This window comes from Ruditapes philippinarum, unplaced genomic scaffold (assembly GCF_026571515.1).
Source record: "Ruditapes philippinarum isolate M1 unplaced genomic scaffold, ASM2657151v2 ctg2221_1_1_1_1, whole genome shotgun sequence".
NCBI lineage: Eukaryota > Metazoa > Mollusca > Bivalvia > Venerida > Veneridae > Ruditapes > Ruditapes philippinarum.
This window is the reverse complement of record NW_026853193.1, coordinates 266,387-283,668: the sequence shown is the minus strand read 5'-3', so window position 1 is coordinate 283,668 and position 17,282 is coordinate 266,387. Positions and strand designations below refer to the sequence as shown.

Below are 17,282 nucleotides of genomic sequence, written 5' to 3'. Positions count from 1 at the left end.
TCTTGACTGTTCTGTGCATTGTGATACAGTGTCAAAATTATCTAACTCGTGAGGTTGGTTAACCTGGGCGTCCACCTCTATATGGTTTTCTGCCATTGGTTATGGTAAAAGATAATGGTATCTACACTTTCATGAACAGTAAAAAATGAAAAATCAACGATAATTAAACGAGGTAAATGTACAATGTTTTCTTCCTTTCTGCTTTCAGGATGATCAGTTCGGAATGCAGGCAGCAAAAGTCACTGGAAATAAGGCTAAAATAAAATCCAATCAACAATGATACTTATTTGATTGAATGGTCAGCACCTGGACATACAATAAAATCAGCAGAAACTCAAGATGTTGTAGAATAATACAATGGAATGAACTGATTTATTGTGATAAATAAAATATGATTTTGGTCTCTGATCTGATTTTTCTGCAAGTTCTGGAATTGCAGAATGTCAGTTGGAATAAATAATTTTCAATATCAATTCCACTTCTGACACTAGTTGAAACGCATTCCGGGTCTGCATCCCAAGCACGCCTCAATATCCAGAACGCGAGTTCTTCTCGAACACAAGTTGAGTATTATTAAAAATTGAACCTACAATGTGAAAACTGAACACAAAACCTGAAATGAAAGTACACAAATAATTTATTTAGATTAAATTCGTAAATATTCTGGAAGATCCTCGTCAATAGGCCACGTCAGGAAGGGTTTTAGATAATCCTCGGCTATAGGCTGTGAACTATACCAAAGAATAGCTATATCAATGTAGAGTAGCAAAGTATGACATCAACTAAGTTATATGTAGATATATATGGTTTATATTAAAATGTCTGTTACATTTCATAAGGTAACTATAGTCTATATTGGTTCATATAAATACATGTACATTAAATAGGTGATCATAATTTCATGGTAGCTGGAACTTCAGGAATGTAAAATAAAATACCATAGAAGCTGGTATAAGGTACTTCTCTATTATGTCACATTAAACAATACACTAAGATGGGTTTAACTGTCAGGAAATGTAATATTATCTGAGGCTAATAATTCAGATGCAATAAAACTGTCATATATAATTATATTACCATAGAGTAAGGTGTAACTGGCATTTCTAAGTCTGTAATCGACTTTGATTACAATACAAAATTCTATCCAGATACTGACAGCCGGAATGCATGTTCCGAAATATTTGTATTTATTTTCAGGGGTAAGACATCTACGTCATATAGCCGATGACGTCAGTGCCAGAATTTTGCCCAAACCGTTACATTCGGAACGGCTGCAGCCGGGAAACTAATTTGTGAAATAAACGTGCTTCTTATGTATTTTATGGATATATAAAATGTTATTGTTTTATAATAGCGCATTTAATACATTGACATATGTAAAAGGTATTGATTCACGACGGGAATCATGGTTACCATTTATTCGGAGACCGGAAAGGCCTCGTATGTTCTTAGTGTTTAAGTAGTCGGATAGAACATCTTATCCGAAAATATCAATGAGCTAGGTGCTTGGTCGTTACAATAGATATATATTTACAAAAAATGAAAACAAGTGCCGGAAAAAAGTCACAGATAAATTAAACAAAAAACACAGTCCATGAATTAACTTATTTAATTATTTGCCAACCGGTTTCTCTATGATCATCAGGGCAAATGTGACGTCGTCGAATAGTAACGGCGACGTTTGTGTGTACACATGTGTACGCATAATCTAAAAATAGTAACGTCATTATATAGTATTAAGTTTTGGATAAAAAACATCAATAAAATAGCGTTCTTTAGATAACCTGGCTGAAACGTTTTTACTGTGAAATTTATAAAATGGGAAAATACAAAATTTCGGGTCTTTTTTAGAGCATTTATCTAAATGTTCCCTTAAAGGTAATTGTCTTGTTGATGGGTCTCTGATCTGCTGAGCATGAACAGTTTTTCTGTTTCTAAGTTTGTCGCCTGTTTGGCCTATGTAAAATTCTTTGCAGCCGTTGCAAACTAAAACATTTTCAACAGTACAGTCCATATGTTCTTTTGTATGAAATATTTTATTCTGAAGTTTAAAAAAATATCCTTCTATTAAATAATCACAGAGGCCACACCTCTGTTTGTTGCATTTTTAACACAGGGCATTATATTGTTTTCTTTAAATTCTGACCTTATTAAAATACTTTTTAAATTTGGTAATTGTCTTTTGCATTTTTGTGGCGCCTCTACGGAGTAGTGGCGACATATAGGGATCACTTCTCCGTCGTCTGTCCGTCCGTCTGTCTGTCCGTCCGTCACTAAACTTGTCCGGACTACTCCTCATAAACTACTGGTGCAATTTCATCAAAACTGTACAGGAATGATCAGTACCAAGTCTTGTTGTGCATATTGTTAGCATTTTCTGGTTCAATGATTTTTGTCAGAGTTATGGCCCTTTAATAATTTTTATTTTTAAAGTTTGTCCGGACTACTTCTCTTATACCACTAATGCAATTTCAGAAACTTTACAGGATTGATCTGTAGTTCAAGTCCTTGCGCATATTATACGGGTTTTCCGGTTGAATGATTTTTGGCCGAGTTATGGCCCTTTGATTAAAAGGTGTTTTTTTCTGTGTGTTGCCAGATACACAAAAGCTTGTCTGGACTACTCATAAACTACTGGTGCAATTTCATCCAAACTTTACAGAAATGATCAGTACCAAGTCGAGTTGTGTATATCGTCAGCATTTTTCAGTTCAATGATTTTTTTCAGAGTTATGGCCCTTTAATAATTTTTATTTTTAAAGTTTGTCCGGACTACTTCTCTTATACCACTAATGCAATTTCAATGAAACTTTACAGGATTGATCTGTAGCTCAAGTTGTTGACCATATTGCACGGGTTTTTTGGTTGAATGATTTTTTGCCGAGTTATGGCCCTTTGATAAAAAGGTGTTTTTTTTCTGTGTGTTGCCAGATACACAAAAGCTTGTCCGGACTAATCCTCATAAACTACTAGTGCAATTTTATCCAAACTCTACAGGAATGATAAGTACCAAGTCTAGTTGTGCACTGTCTGTCTGTCACAAAACTTGTCCCAACATGAAATTGGCCATCATGAGGCGACACATGTGATCACTGATCGCTCTTGTATTATGGTGGTGTTGTTTATAATCTTTTTCATGTTTCAGAATTTCCATGTTTGTTTTAATTATGCCAAACAATTTTCTGTTTTTCGGGTTACATGTTGAAATAATTATATGGAAGAATTTTGTTTTTTGATTGCTCTTTAACTTCAAGTAAGGTGGTTCGAGAAATCTCCAAAGCTTTTTTAATACCAGTTTTTATAAGTTGAATTGGAAATTTTCTTTTAATTAGAGTGATGGAAAGTTCTTTAAGTCTAATCTTTAGTATCTCCTTATCCGATACAATTGCGCATATTATCCTTGCTAGAGAAAACGGGATATTTGTTTTAATGTGTTTTGGATGACACGATTTAAAATTAAAATATTGTTTAGAATCAGTACTTTTAAAATATACATCAGTGACTATATATGTTCCTTTCTTAATAACCATTGCATCTAAAAACGGAAGTCTCTCTGTACTTTGTTGTTTCTTAAATTGTATATCTTTTATGAAGTGAATTAAGTATTTTTTTTTCAAAATATAATAAATCAATCAGAGATCTTTGCCAAAACATAAAACAGTCATCCAAAAAATCTTTTCCAGTTACATTTAATATAATTAGCAAAATCTTCACCTTTCTGTTTGTTAATTTGTGAATACAATATTTCTTCTAAATAACCTAGAACAAGTGGGAGCAACCTTTGTCCCAATGGCTGTACCTTTTACCTGATTATAATATTGATTAATAAATGAAAAAATATTATTTTGTAAAATTATTTCAAGGCCATTTAATATAAAGCTCTTATCAAAACGATGTGTAATTAGTTCTGGGTACTTATTTAACCAAAATGAAATGGCTTCTAAACCTAGTTTATGGGGTATATTTGTGTACAAACTAACTATGTCAAATGAAACTAAGTTCGTATTTTCTTCAACTTTCTCTGGTATGTTATTCAGAAAATCAATATCATCTCTCAAGTAACTTTGAACTTTTCCCACGAAAGGTTTTAATAAATTATCAAGAAAAGAACTTAAATGGGTAGTTTCACATTGAGGACCACCAGCAACTATAGGTCTAAATGTTAAGTCTTCCGGATTAAGTATTTCAATATATTCAGAAGCTTTTGATTTGCATATTTCTGGAATAATCTTACTTTTATGAATTTTCGGAAGTCCGTAAAATGTACTTGGTTTTGTTTCAAAATTTAACAGAAAATCAATCTCATTTGTTGTTAATCTGGTATTTTTGCTGATAAGCTCTTTTATTTTTAAAAAAAAATTCCCTATTAAAATCAGGCATAGATTTGTAGTAGGATTCTTCTTTTAACATTTCTAGAATTTTTCTTTTATAAAAGTCTACATTCATTTTTACAATACCACCACCCTTATCTGCTTCTTTAATAATTATTGTGTTATCTTCTGCAAGTGATTTAAGAGCTTTACGCTGGTTTAAAGTAATGTTATGTTTAACGTTTTTTTTTTCATTTAAAACACTTGAACACCAAGTATTAGTTGTTATATATATATGTATCTAAGTTTCCATTACGACCACTAGGTGAATTGAAATATGTTTTATTGTTTGCCAAAGAAATATCTTTATTCTCAGTTTCATCAAAATATTCAAGCAATCGTATTTTACGAAAAAATTCTGAAATATCAATATAAAGTTCTCTAGGATTATATTTTTCTGGTGTTGGTGAAAATTTTAGACCCATCAACAATACACTTTTTCATATTCTGAAAGTTTTCTATTTGAAAGATTATATATTATTGTAAATATTGGATACGTTTTAACTAGGTTACCTATTTCTACATTTCGCATGTCCAGTTGTGGTCCGCCTTCAAAAAAGAATGAAAATCATCTGGCCTGTCCACATCATCTTGTGAAATTTTGGAATTGTTTGACCTATTTCGCTATGGTTTTCGCTGTTCTTGATTATAATTGTTTCGTTGTTGATCAAAATTGTTTCTTCTGTTTTGTTGATGACCAAAACTTCTTTTGTTTTGTTGCGTTTCGTTGCTGTTTAATTTTGTAATAAATTCTTGCAGTAGTTCTTTTAAATTCTCCGAATTTCTTTGATAACAATTTCTTGATTTGCTACGCGCTCTCCCGTTAAACGGTCTGCTTTTTACTGCCTCTGCGTATGACATTGGCCTTTCTCTTTTTGTGCCCCCACGTTAGTGGCGGGCATTTAGATTTACCCTTGTCCGTCCGTCCTTCCGTCCGTCCTTCCGTCCGTCCGTCCGTTCACTTTTGTGTCGCACGTAACTCAAAAAGTATTTGACCTAGAGTCATGAAACTTTACAGGAATGTTGATCAGCATGTGTAGTTGTGCACCTGGGTATTTTCGTCTGGATATTTTAAGTATTTTCAGAGTTATTGCCCTTGACTTAGTAAAATTTTGCAATTTTCAACTTGTGTCGCATGTAACTCAAAAAGTATTTGACCTAGAGTCATGAAACTTTACAGGAATGTTGATCAGCATGTGTAGTTGTGCACCTGGGTATTTTTGTCTGGATATTTTTAGTATTTTCAGAGTTATTGCCCATGACTTAGTAAAATTTTGCAATTTTCAACACGTGTCGCAGGTAACTCAAAAAGTATTTGACCTAGAGTCATGTAACTTTACAGGAATATTGATTAGCATGTGCAGTTGTGCACCAGGTATTTTCGTCTGGATTTAATTAGTATTTTTAGAGTTATTGCCCTTCACTTAGAAAATTTTTGCAATTTTCAACTTGTGTCGCAAGTTTCTCAAAAAGGATTTGACATAGTCATTTAACCTTATAGGCAGGTTGCTCAGCATATTTTAGATTTGCACCTGGGGTTTTGCTTGTGGATTTATCCAGTATTTGTAGAGTAATTTCCCTTGACTTAGTAAAAAGATTGACAGAACAGTGGCGCGGTGGGGGCATCCGTGTCCTATGGACACATTTCTAGTTATTTCATTTATTTTACTTTCTTGAAAACTGGATTAATATTTTCGGATGTTTTTCTAAACTCTTCTTCGTAACCCGTTAACCAGTTTTCATTATTTTCCACTCTTTTTAATGATATCTCTTCATTTCTCTGTATATTCTTTTCTTCCACATATTTTGCAGACATTCTGCTGATTTTCCCGAGCATTTTGACATGATTATGTCCTCCATTTCTATATCAGTCCTTCTAAATGTTTCAATGCAGGAACCTTCAATACCAAGAGGAGATGCGCATATCGTCGGCTTGTTCAGGTCAGACACTTTAACTCAGAGTTATGGCCCTTGATTAGTTATGCAGTATGCATATAGAGCAAAAATCATTTCCGCGCTACTTCTTTGCAACTACTGGCTGGAATTCAACAAAACTTTATTGGAACCTTCAATACCAAGAGGAGATGCGCATATCGTCGGCTTGTTTCGGTCAGAAACTTTTACTCAGAGTTATGGATCTTGATTAGTTATGCAGTATGCAACCAGAGCAATAATCGTTTCCGCGCTACTTATTTGTAACTACTGGCTGGAATCCCTAAACATGGAAAGATTCCACTGACCCTACAAATTATCGCCCAATTTCACTAACAAGTTGCCTCTGCAAAACATTCGAGAGAATGATAAATAATTGGTTAGTTTGGTATCTAGAAAATAATGGAATTATTACTAATTTTCAGTCAGGTTTTCGTAAACAACGAAGTACAAACGATCATCTTGTACGACTTGAAACTTTTTTTAGAGAAGCCTTTGTAAACAAACAACACCCTGGTATTCTTGAGAAGGCTCAAGTTACGATACTACTTGGAAATATGGTATCCTAAAGGATGCTGGACTTAAAGGCAGACTTCCTCTTTTCATTTCTAGATTTTTAGACGATAGGCACTTTAAAGTAAGACTTGGTTCAACTTTTTCTGAGGATCACCAACAAGAACAAGGTGTTCCTCAAGGACGCATACTTTCTGTTACACTTTTTGGCCTTAAAATAAACAATATTGCTAGCGCTCTTACACTAGGCATAGATTTCTCTATATGTAGATGATTTTCTTATCTGCTATCGATCGAAAAGTATGAGAACAATTGAAAGGCAACTTCAACAAAATTTAGATAAAATCCAAAAGTGGGCAATAGAAAATGGTTTTAAATTTTTAAAGTCAAAAACTCAATGTGTTCATTTTTGTCGATTGCGGAAACACCATTATGTCCCTGAACTTTACATATCTGGTTCTAAAATTCCAGTAGTTGATGAAGCTAAGTTTTTAGGAATTATATTTGAAAAAAACTTTCTTTTATACCACATATTAAACATTTGAAAACTAAATACCTTAAAGCTTTAAATTTACTAAAGGTTTTATCAAGAACAAATAGATTTTTCACAGGCCCGTAATAGATTTTATAATGTAATTTCACTCAAAGAACTCTTTAATACAATTCCATCAAAAAACATCATCGATTATTTGAAAGAGATAAACTTGTATTCAAGGATCTAACTGGCTCTTTTTTTATTATCATTTACAAAGTTTTACATAATATTTTAAGCTTATTATAGCATTTGGCACGATATGGCCATTTATGTGTTGACGTGCCGTAAAATCCAAACAAACAAACAATCAACGAAACTTTATGGGAACATTCAATACGAAGATCAGATGTTCATATCGTCGCCTTGTTCCGGTCAGACACTTTAGCTCAATGTAATGGCCCTTGATTAGTTATGCAGTTTGCATAAAGAACAATATTCGTTTCCGCGCTACTTCTCAGCAACAACTGGCTTGAATTCAATGAAACTATATGGGAACATTCAATACCAAGAGGAGATGCGCATATCGTCGCCTTGTTCCGGGCAGACACTGTAACTCAGAGTTATGACCCTTGATTAGTTATGCAGTATGCATGAAGAACAATATTCGTTTCCGCACCACTTCTCTGCAACTACTGGCTGGAATTTAACAAAAGTTTATTGGAATCATTAATATCAAGAGGAGATGCGCATAACGTTGGCTTGTTCTGGTCAGACACTTTAACTCAAGAGTTATGGCCCTTGATTAGGTATGCAGTATGCATATAGAGCGAACTTTATGGGCACCTTCAATGCAAAGAGGAGATGCGCATAGCATCGCCTTGTTCCTGTCAGACACTTTAATTCATAGTAATGGCCCTTGATTAGTTATGCAGTATGCATATAGAGCAATAATTGTTTCCGCGCATTTTCTCTGCAACTACTCTCTGGAATTCAATTAAACTTTATGGCAACCATTAATACCAAGCGGAGATGTGCATATTGTTGCCTTGTTGAAGTTGTTCAGACCAGACCCTTCATTACAGAGTTATGACCCTTGATTAGTTATGTAGTATGCATATAGAGCAATATTGCTATTTTTTTGCAACTGCTGTATTGATTTCAACCATGGATACACAAAGGCTATTTACATCTCATTTGCATGCCCTGATATGACTATTTAACACAGTTATAGCTCTGTTATTGCCCTGAATATTTATCAAGTACAAAGAATATTACTGTTTATGCCATGATAAATATATAAATAAAGCCATATGTCTTCAGTTGTTGTGTTAGTAATAACCAGTACTCGACGGGGGATATAAATTCAACGAATTTGCTTGTTGAAGATGAAATGATGAAAGATGAAAACACATGCAAGGTGGTCAAATAATGACAAATCCCTAATATTGTGGATGTAAGTTGCAGTTTTCAAACAATATTTGCCAAACATTAGTCAGTAGGTAAAGAAAGATAATTGATAAAAAAGTAATTGAACTTGCTAGTTACAGGTTCTGGAATTTCACATGTTTCATTTTGCGATGTACTGGGAATTGCAGCATCAGCCTTTGTCTGTGAGTTATCAGGGTTTGTATCTGATTTATTATAACATGTATCATTATATCATGAAAATAAAAATGAAAAATAAAAATTTACTAGTCTAATCCTACCAAAAGTAACCAATTTTTTTATTTGGATTGAATTGATAATTTCACCAACAAAATGTTTATTTAATTACCATTATTAAATTGTGTATTATAATTTTTTTCTCATTATAATGTATGTTTACAGTAGATCTATTTGCAACTAAAAACAGCCCTTGTTATTAAAGGGCAATTACATTGAAAAGTTAGACCATTAGTTGGGTTTTCTGACTACCGGAAGTACATCGGGCCAGGATCCTTTGATCAACCCTCGTATATCGTTCTTAACAAAGAAAACTGGAACAAAAGTTAAAATACCTTACCTCATCAAAGTAAACGTGACATAGTTTATTTAATCTGAGCTCAGTCATTTTATTGATCTAAATCATCAGAATATATTTGATACTCTATAAATTGTTTGAACACGGAACTTTCAGAGGAAAAGTCATTACTTTGAAATATAAATTTAATTGGAACGGAATGTCAGCTTATTCATTAATCACAAATTAAAATAATAATCATGTTTCCGTTTTCAAGACGCAATTGATTTCGCTTAAAATGTACTGTTGTCTATCACGTATGATACCATTTTTATTCCAATATTAATAGGAAAAACTACCATATAAAATGTAAAAGTATATTAATATTTAAACGATTAATTATTTAATGACTGAATAAACAGTATCTTCATCTAAGAACTTGAACTTTCTAAAATGTGTTTGGGAAACTGGAGGAAGTCAAAACAATAAATGGAAAAGTAAAACATGTTCAGTGCAAAATGATCCTACATTAGCAACATTTGATGGATTTGGTTACTGGCCACATCAATCATATATAAAAGATTCTAGCCATTACCTTTTGTATAATAATACAGAAAGTTTGGCAGAGGTTCAGATTAAAACTAAATTATGTGATGCGGACAGTAGTTTTCACTCATATACATCTTCATGTACATGCGCTGTGGCAATTCAGGCCGGTGGTGACGTATTTTTGATTGATATATGCAGTAAAATAAGACGAGCGGAGTTCATGAATTGTCGTGGAAATGTCCTCAATGTAAGAGAACTCAATGCAAGAAGTTATGAGGTAATTATTATTCTACCTTGTAAAGGTATATGAGGGCAGGGGACAAATCCGAATGATGGCCCCGGTCAAATCTTTTTTTATATATAACTCAGACATGGTGCTTTGAAGGTGTTGGAAACGTTTGATATTTCTCTGTCATTGTAATTCTTTCTTGTTTGTGTGTAGGAAATAAGAAGTTTTTTCTGAAACTAAGCATTTTGGTAGCTTTGTATGTATTTGTGACTCTCCGAATGGAGGTGAAAAAGTTAAAAATCAAGCTTGAAAGTTTGTGCCAAACAAGTAAGAAAATTTGGATAAATTTTGTGAAAAATCTAAACGTATGAAAGACACTTTATTGGTCAATTTTGAAAATACCATTGATTGCACTGTGTGTTAGTGATATTTTTAAAGAAATCGGGCGGATTCTGGAGTATGCTGATAATCATGAAGATTGCCCATATTCGTATATTTCATGTGTGATTTTGGCTGGGTGGGGGTAAATATAAATTGCTGTCATGCATTTTAAGGGGCAATGCATGTAAACTATTATTTCCTTCAATGTATGTCATTATATCATTGAATAATGCTATGAAACTGGTTATCTGCCTGTAAAACAAATTTTGAAATATTTGGTGTCTGGCCACACTGAAATACAAAATTGTTCTTTTTTAGGTCTCCTGCCCCCTTTTATCATTTTTTATTTTCACTCAAAGCAGTTTTTGTTTACGTAAATTATCTAGGTACTTAATACAGAACTTTATAATTAAGGAAGCAGACTTCCAGAATTACTAAACCAAAAAGATAGTAGAATACAGATAACATATGTAATAAGTTAATTGGAAAAGTGAATTATTATAATATTATATTTTAGGTATATCTTCCAACTGGCACAAAAATTAGAGTTTATATAAGTTCATATCACACAGCGAACTTTTTAAATGTTTATATTAACCCATCTCCGTCTGATGTTGGAAATACGGAAGGTTTGTGTGGAAATCTTGATGGAAATGGAGAAAGAGTAAATAATACATACTTCGAAAAATGGAAGTAAGTTTATTTCCTTATTTAAAAACATATTCATAGTTGTTGCAATTTCTGCATTTCATCTGACCATATGTTTTATATTTATACCACTGGCCATCAATGTAAATAATAAAATATCTATAAGCATTCTTATCGATAATATATTTAGTTTAAAGAGTTACGTTTACAATTAGCTTGTGTTTTGTTTTAAACGGAGATATAAAATTCCGTAAGACTGATATAGTTTTATTTATATAAGATTAAACCATTAGTAGAGACTGAATGATAAATTTGTTTGTAAATTTTTGATTGTTTATATCAATACGATTTATTCAGTATGATGTGATTATTATGATATTTAATTGGTTTAAATAGACTTGCCTTAAATGGTGTATCTTATGTTTATATGACGAACAAACAATGCGTTTATGAATACTAGTACTCTTTAATACTGCAGATAGATTAAAAGAGTGAATACTCGTAAACCTTTATTTTATTTTATATGTCTTTTTCGTGACTTAAAACAGCGTAAACTTATTTCATATAGGTTACAACATAGTTTGTTCAATACGGTGCGTTACAGTCTTCCACCAACATGGACGTACGATCATAACGTGTGTCTATGTCCACGCGCTTTTCCAAATGCCACTTTGCCAGTATTACAGAATGGTCATAAAGATTCCAGGGCAATATGTTTCTCCCAGCAGTATGCTACATGTACAGATAACATTCAACTTCCAGGAGAAAAGAAAACATGCACGATAAGAAACAAAAGATCTATTAAAAGGCATAGAAGAAATATAGAAAGGTTGCTCGCTCTCTCATTGTTAAGTAAGAATTCAAATAGCCGTGTCCGCAAGGTAAAAATTATTTTATATCTAGACTATTAACATTAACGAACAAACTATCGAATGGAACTTTTAAAATTAGATTTTGGTATATTTGCATCCATTAAAAATGTTAACTTTTCGTTAAATTTGATAAACCCGTATTACGATACAAAACTTAAATATAGTTTATTAAACAATGTTAAAGCATAGATTGTGTGACCAAACAGTAACAGTTGGATAAGTTAACGTCTTTAAACAAGACAAAATGAAAAGTCCTTTGCTTGTTTTTCACTGAATATGTTTATTGTCGTTTTTGCTAACAAAAAGTAATGTTTTTTCATGGAAAGCAGATCATACTCTGTTTAATGAAATTCTGTGCATTGAACGAGAAAATAATGGGTGAATCTAAATGAAGAGTGGACTAGATGTTTATGAATCTGCATATAAAACAGACAACATATTTAGTACCTAAGGGGTGATGTTGGTTTATCGTTAGTACCCAAAGGAAATTATTATTATCTCCATAATATAATCATACACTTATGTGCTTCTAATGTAAATATTGTAATTGCTTTACAGAGTACTACCAATTCTCATCTCACTGAAGAACAAGCATACAAGGAATGTCTTGACGTATTCAAATCAAAGCCTACATACAACATGATAAGTGATTTACCTAACATAGCATTGAATGACTCCTTGTCAGCATGTGTCAATGATATGATGGTTTGTGATTTATTATATTGAAAAAGTAAATGAATTGTTTGCTTACATATATAATTCGTCATACTTTTTATAGTGATGTTTATTGTTATCAGGTCATTGTACAACTGATTATTTTACATGAGAAATTTTATTTTCTATGATACTATGACTGTATATGTATATTCATATTTCAGCTCAACCCCCGAATAATGTTACAGCATATCATTGTAATTGTAATATATCATTTTTTAAATGTGCGTTACAAATGAATAGAAAATCTCACACTTTTATAATAAGCATTGCATGATAATCTAAATAAATACAGCTTTTTTTACCTCAATGAAAATTCTAGTTTGGGTTATAAGTCGAGATAGCTTGTGGCATTAGACAGAGAGTTGTTAAATTCATACGCAGTTTATAGTACACACTTAACAGACGGTTAAAGTATTTTTTTTTAATCTTTAAAAAGACAAGCTGTTTATATTTTTATGATAATTATAAAGGTTGACGGTCGAGATTTCTGGAAGGAAGAAAGTTATAACAGTTGGGTTAGTGTTGTGGCTCATGAAATCAGTCGTAACGGAACGTTCAGAAAAGACAAGTCAGAGGTTGTCAGAAATTTTAGCAGTGTCACATGTCCATCGCAATGTAACGGTAATGGGAACTGTATCAATGGTATGTTGCTTTTATGATTCAATGATCGATATGTTCAATTAACGATATGTTCAATTAATCAGTTACTTCAATATAATGTTGATATATGCATGTGTGATTTACCTAACGATTCCTTATTTTTTAGTTCTGTAAGTAATATTGAAGTACCAGCAAACTTCAATGTAATTTGTTGTCCAAATTTCAAACAATATGAGAATATATTTGTTTAAGACGACAAAGGTAAGACTCAATTACATATGTTATTTCTATATTTCAGGAACATGTGTATGCAACGACGATTACGTTGGCGATTCTTGTTTTGTTAAGAAATCAGCACTTCTAGAACTTACCGATATAGAAGGTGGAGGTGAATGCGATCTTGCTGACGGGGATGATTGTCATGATTGTCTACAGTTTCACACCGAGAACCTCTTGAAAGGGTTCAAGTGCAGGATTGATACGGTCGATGTATGTTTAAGAAATGGATAGCAATTTTGATGCATTGTTGCAGAATAATGCACGGTTGGTGTTTAAATGTACAGGACTATAATCACGAAGGTTTATAGGCCTGAATGATTAATTATAAAGAATTTAAACGGTTAACCGTGCATTATGATGCTATAATGTAAGGAAAATTAATATCAACTTCAATTTCATTCTAACATGCTAATAAAAAGAGAACTACTAAAAATATGTTGAACTGCTTTTAGCGTAGAAGTAATTTTCCTGGCGTCATTTGGTTTATTGGCGTTATTATACTGTGCATATATATCGTGTAATAATGCACTTATGTGCCCTTATAGGGGCCTCCGTGGCCGAGTGGTTAAGGTCGCTGACTTGAAATCACAGGTCCCTCACCGCTGTAGGTTCGATCCTCACTCGGGTCGAAATCTTTCATGTGAGGAAGCCATCCAGCTGGCTTACAGAAGGTCGGTGGTTCTACCCAGGTGCCCGCTCGTGCCTGAAATAATGCCCGAAGGGGCACCTGGGGTCTTCCTCCACCAATAAAGCTGGACAAAAATCGACGAAAAAATCTCAGCGGGACGCTCTAAGATGGCCCGACTTGAGTGTACGGTCGCCCATATGGGCTTTCCGGCGGCGACCTTAAATAAACGCGTTAAAAAAAAAAAAAAATTGTGTGCCCTATCTGTTTGATTTGAGAAAACTGTGAAGAGTGATAGAATGTACATTTAAGAATTTTGTTCTGCAGTATGAACGCCAGATATCAAACATGGATAAAATCGATAAATCTCATTAATACTAGATTGTCGTAATTAGATTAGCTAGACTTTCACAATAGCCTAAATATCATGTTAACCTTGTTCTGGTATTTGAGCAGTAAATGCCTGTAAACAGGTTTATGAAATGCTTCTCTTTTTCGTAATATTCAATGTCATAATAAAACAAACATACGTGGGTTCAGTTGCATCATTTGGTTTGATATATTGTACTATGATTACTGACTAAACTATCGAGGTTTTAAAATCGATTAAAAAACGGGTCTTTTTTATGTATTTTAAAAGGGGCATTTTTAAAGAAACAAACATTCATATTAACATACCGTGCACTTTGTTATCTCGAAATAAAAGAAAATATACTAATTCTAACACGTCGGTGGATGGGCCATGGGCATTTTCAATCTACTGTAAAACATGTCAGCAAATTAACTTTTTTCTGTAAGTACAATTGCATTGCATAGAAGAACTCCATAAATATGTTTGTTGATTCTGCAAATTTTCAGCCAAAAACTGCGGTAGCTGGGATTCAGGGATGGACTAGAAACACATGCGTGAACGCGAGCGCGTTATTGTCATATAATGCACGCTTTTGGTCTCCTATGTATATGAAACATCTTTGATAGTGCTGTTAAGATTTAACACAACACATTGATTATTTATTCGGTTAATTGTTCGGTTTTTTATGAAGATTATTATAATTCAATTGTACAGCTTGATGTAAACGGAACAATTATCTATTCTGATAAACATGATCGTAACGGGGAATATGAGAGCGTATTTGACGGATACTGTTGTCCCTCGGCTGTAGAGCGAAGAAGGAAGAAAAGAGATGTCACAGCTAATACGTTTACTGTTAGATACTCTGTATCTGTTAGCAACGATGGAATACACTACGGGCCAAGTAGACATGTTCATGTCTTTGATTCGACATGTCAGTCATTTGTCGTGATGCCAACAGGCGACCTGCTTTTCAGTTTGAAGGTAAGGATCAAATATTTAATTTAACAAGTATACATGCTAATAGAATCTACAGTAATTGGATAAAATTTGTGACTGTTTATTAAAAAATCATTCTGTAATTCAAGCTTTTCAAATGTAATAATAGTACCACAAAAAAAAATGATAGATGATTAAATTTTTATTCATAACCTTTAAGAAAGTCATGGATTTCTGTGTTGTTATTGTTTCGGTGTTTTTTGTTTTGTTTTTCAAATGAGTTTTATTAATCTGTATCAAATTGAACATTAAAAACTCTATGCTTACAGAAAGACACATGTTATATAGATAGTCAGTGTTACAGGGACAGTGACCGAAGTCTTCCAAATCAAGACCTCGTCTGTTGTCCATCAGTTTCTAGCTACCAGTGGACAGATCAACATGGTATAATGCTATTTGCAAAGAAAAGTCTATAGAAATTTCCGTTTGTTCTGATTTAGATTTTCATGACGTAAATCAATAGCCCTTCCGTATCAAATGCGAAACAAGTGTAGAACGATTCAACAGTATCGCCGTTTTAAACAAAATATTCTGAGTAGAAACTTGGTTACAGAGACATTTTGGCATATATGATATCACAATTTGCAGAAATGTACGGACTAAAGATTGTTAATATCTAATTAAAAATTTTGGCCATTATCAGACCTTTGGTTACGTGTCAACATATGTCGAGCAAAAAAATAAAACTTATAGAGTTGTGCTTTTTGTTATTGCAAATTTTGCCTTTAGATACTAGAATTTTGAATGGATCATCAATGAAACCATCCTCCATAAATGAAGTTACGTCAGGTCCATCCAGCCTGATCCACATTCGAGATGGATACAACAGATACTAATTAATCGTCATGTTTCTAGACAAAAGTGTTAAAAATCACAAAATGACAACTGTTACTTTTTACCCTTCCGCTATATGTATAATGATATTAAGTAAGCCATTGTTTAGTCAATACATTTATGCAAATTTGGATACCATTCGCCACCTTTTGCTCAAACAAGTACGTGTTTACGTCATTTCCAAGTAACCAGTGCACACTTTCTTTACTTTTGCAACTAAGCAAATACATGTATTACTTGTCAGTGTGCTTCAGTTACTTGACAATTCATTTCATTTTATTAATAATTATTAACCTTGTCATTGGTATTAAAATATAAAAATACAATGTAGATGTAAAGATGTCCAATATATTCGTGATTAACGTGTACATGAAAATATGTCCATATTAATGTAAGTCTTTTTGTGCTGTATAAGACTGCGTACCTCCAACCAGCAATCAGGACGGCGGTGAAAGTAGCAAACTTGAAATTGTAGCTGTGTCTGTATCAGTGTCAGGAATATTGATTGTTGCCTGTGTAGTGGTATTTGCCATTTGGACCTACAAAAGTAAAAAGCGGTTCGTTTGATTTCCTTTGTTATTGGATTTTTTTCTTGTTTCTTCTTCAAAACTTTTGTAAGTTTTTAGACATTTCTTTGAACATCGGATTTTGTAAAAGGATAGAATTTATTTTAAAGTATCTTTGTAAATATTGTGAAGATTTCAGGTATAAATATAGAAATAAATAAATACGGATTTCGATGTATAAATCGTTTCTGACCTACATTTGTATCCAGTGGAATTTTATATTCAGTTGATTAAAGGCATGAGTTGTAAAAGTAGCTTTTCTGTAATTTAAGAACTAGATTTGTATTATATGATATTATATTATAAGATTTTATGCGTTCATAATAATCTGTGATACTGAAGTATTCAATCAGGGTAACATTTTGGATAGGCGCATGGTTTTTCTAGAATATCCCCTTTGCA

At 32.9% G+C, this 17,282-nt stretch overlaps 1 protein-coding gene across 1 annotated transcript; it reads left to right on the top strand.

Annotated features, from left to right (window-relative positions):
* The first annotated feature begins 3,933 nt into the window (after positions 1-3,933).
* LOC132736032 (von Willebrand factor D and EGF domain-containing protein-like) lies at positions 3,934-16,881 on the top strand. Its single transcript, XM_060723074.1, has 10 exons — positions 3,934-4,024; positions 9,652-10,055; positions 10,906-11,081; positions 11,605-11,917; positions 12,467-12,613; positions 13,096-13,267; positions 13,524-13,714; positions 15,196-15,465; positions 15,750-15,864; positions 16,730-16,881. Exons 1-10 carry the CDS (start codon positions 3,934-3,936, stop codon positions 16,879-16,881), a joined length of 2,031 nt encoding a protein of 676 aa, XP_060579057.1.
* The last annotated feature ends 401 nt before the right edge of the window (positions 16,882-17,282 follow it).